The 3,190-nt window shown below is 46.9% G+C and overlaps 1 protein-coding gene across 1 annotated transcript; it reads right to left on the bottom strand.

The window, feature by feature from the left end:
- Positions 1-210: 210 nt before the first annotated feature.
- On the bottom strand, positions 211-2,923 carry RBM3 (RNA binding motif protein 3). Its single transcript, XM_007957901.1, has 5 exons — positions 2,821-2,923; positions 2,447-2,553; positions 1,700-1,805; positions 1,516-1,609; positions 211-271 (listed from the first exon to the last, which is right to left on the bottom strand). The coding sequence occupies exons 1-5, from the start codon at positions 2,921-2,923 to the stop codon at positions 211-213; spliced, it is 471 nt and encodes a 156-aa protein (XP_007956092.1).
- Positions 2,924-3,190: the final 267 nt, after the last annotated feature.

The raw sequence follows: 3,190 nt of genomic DNA on the forward strand, positions 1-3,190 counted from the left end.
GATGGTTTCCAGAACCCTGTCCCTGTCCCTGCCCCCGCCCCCACCAGACTGAGATTAGGTGGGCTGGCTGGGTGATGTGAAAGTAGTGGCAATGCTGAGCAGTCTGACAAAGAGAAAAGATGAGAGGACCACAAGAGGGCTGGATGAACAGAAGTCTGCTCATGCCAAGAACATACAACTCTCACCTACATTACATGTGCACGCCTCATCTCAGTTGTCATAATTGTCTCTGTAATTCCCTCCAGAGTAGCGGTCATAACCACCCTGGCTTCTGAGAAAAACATACACAATTGTGTTGTAGAAATGTATTCATACACACCTAACATTAAAAACAACCAGATATGTACATGTATCTTCATGGTATCATGTGAAAGAATTCTGGTGGTGCAGTGGTTTAAAAACTCAGTTGCTAACAGAAAGGATGGCAGTTTGAACCTATCAGTCACTACATGGGAGAAAGATGTAATGTCTGCTTTCATAATGATTGGAAATTGTATGGGGCAGTTCTACAATGTCCTATAGGGTCACTGTAAGTCAGAATTTACTAGACAGCAATAAGTTTGGTTGTTTAGGTACATAATCATATACTTTTATAATGTTGTTGTTATGTGCCGTCGAGTCGGCCCCGACTCATAGCAACCCCTCCTTGGGTTTCCGAGGCAGTTATCACTACAGAAGGATTGCCCAACCTTCCTTCTGAGAAGTGGCTGGTGGGTTTGAACCGCCAGCCTTCTGGTTAGCAGTCAAGTGCCTTAGGCACTACACCACCAGAACTCCTTAAGTACTGTAACATAATCTCTTTAATATGTATAAAGCAGGATTTATTAAGGATATGAATGTCATCACCCCATAGCATATACCTATCATTACAATAGATATAATTAACCAACACAGTAAATCAATATGCTTTCTGTTGTTGTTGTTATGTGCCGTCAAGTCAAACCTGACTCACAGCGACCCCTCCCTGGGTTTCCGAGGCAATATCACTACGAAGTAGGATTGCCCAACCTTCCTTCCAAGGAGTGGCTGGTGAGTTTGAACCGCCAGCCGTCTGGTTAGCAGGCCAAGTGTCTTACCCACTATGCTACCAGAGCTCCCAATATGCTTTCTACTACGGTGTAATTATAGATGACCATACGACTAGGATACTTAACATTTATGTACAACTCAAAATATAAAACTGCATATTGTTTTAGTTTTACAGGTATCAGCAAAAGTATACCATGGTGTGATATAATTTATCACATATATTTACATTTATTATAAGTCATAATTATATAACTAATCACATAATTAGTATTATTAAGCATTGACTATGTGCCAGACACTGATTCACTTTACCCATATTAAAGTTCAATCTTCACAATACTATGAAGCTGGTATTATTATTCCCATGAAGTCCAAGCAACTTACTAAAGTCATACAACTGACTAGTGCTTGGATTAAAATGCATGCAGCTGAGCTCTTAAGGAGACAGAAACAGCACCAAAGTACTCCAACCCCTTGGCTACCTACCTGCCACCATAGTCTCTGGACCTTCCATATCCATATCCATATCCTCCAGGCCGACTGTCATACCTGCTGCTCCCATAGCCCTGGTCCCCGCCACCTACAAAAGATTAAGAAACATTGAAATGGCAGTTGGCAAGACAAAGGCCACTCCCCCTCACTCCATGACCAAACTTACCAATGCACTTACCTCTAGAGTAGCTGCGACCACGTCCATGGGCACCAAAGGCACCCCCTCTGGTTCCCCTGGCCGACTTGCCTGCATGATCCACACGGATCTGGCGACCATCAAGGGACTACGTGAGGGAAGGAGACACAAGGATAGGTTGGCATCAGTCAGGGCAGTGGTGAAGGAAGAGTGGGCATGGGCAGACGAGCAAAGGAGCCCAGAAATTCCTGTTGGGCACAAAGTTCTGGGTGCCATGTTCCAGAACAAGCTCCTTTAACCAGAATGGCTTTATCAGGAGCTACAAAATCCCACAAATGACCTGAATCCACCGTGTTTCCCCTGCTACTACTTACATCTTGACTGAACTCAGGTTGAGTTCTCCTCCCCACTCCTCTAAGCTGCCCACCTATTAGGGCTAGACAGACACCTCTCTTGGTTTGAGGCTTCAGAGTCCATCCCAGAAGACTCACGAGGTCCTCTCCGGGCCAGGCCCGCAGGTCTGCAGACTCTACTACCTAAGCCCAGGGCGGGTCAACCATCCACAGGTGGCTTCTCGGCCTCATGCAGGACCAGTCGTCGCCTCCCAAGCAGCCTGGCTCTGTCTGCCGCTGCCCTCCACCCCCTAGAACAGAAGGCAGTCACGCTCCTGTGAGTGGGCACTGCGGGGCCTGGTGGCCACGCTGCCCCTAGCAGACACAGAGAGAAAAACAGAAGAATGGAGGAGCTGGCAGATAGGGGCAGGGCCCCTCTGCAGGTTGGAGGCCTCACCTCTCCATTCATGGCTTGCATGGCATCTGAGGCATGTTCAGGATTGGTGAAGGTGATAAAGCCAAAACCTCTGGATCGCTGAGTTTCCCGGTCCTTGACAACAACCACTGGGGAAAGGAGGGGAGAGATGGAAAATGTGGATTAGTCAGTTCTAGAAATGGGAGAGAACAAGAAATGGTCCGAAAAAGGAACCCTTCCCACCAATCCTGAAGAGAAACTGATTGGGCTCTTCTCAGCCGGAAAAAATCTACATCTTAAGCCTAAGAACACAAGATGAATTTGAAGGTCTGGAACACTGACTGACCTTTCTGTTTAAGTCCAGGACCCTAGAATTCCCCTCCCATCCCTTGCTCTTGGCTTGGTTCTTGTCTCACCCTCAGAGATAGGCCCGAAACTGCTAAAGTGGTCTTCCAATGCCTGCTCATCGGTGTTGAAATTGAGCCCTCCCACGAAGAGCTTCCCTTCTTCAGAGGACATGGCAGTGAATTTGGATCCTGCTGGATGAACAAAAAGAGGGTCAGGAAAAATAGTGAAGGTGGGAGAGAAAAGAAATAGAGGTAGTTAGAGAAGTGGGGAAAAGATTAACAAATGAAAGGCGGAAAACTCACTAAAAGAACAAAATAAGGTGTAAGAGACGGAAGACTGAAAAGGCGGGAATTAGCTGGGCTACTCAGACGGCCATTTGTGGGGCGCCAACGCGCATGCCCGTAACTTCCCAGCCACTACGCCAGTCATTTTGTGCGG

The sequence above is a fragment of the Orycteropus afer genome, unplaced genomic scaffold (assembly GCF_000298275.1).
Source record: "Orycteropus afer afer isolate SDZICR_OR568_19922 unplaced genomic scaffold, OryAfe1.0 scaffold00822, whole genome shotgun sequence".
In the NCBI taxonomy this organism is placed as follows: Eukaryota; Metazoa; Chordata; class Mammalia; order Tubulidentata; family Orycteropodidae; genus Orycteropus; species Orycteropus afer.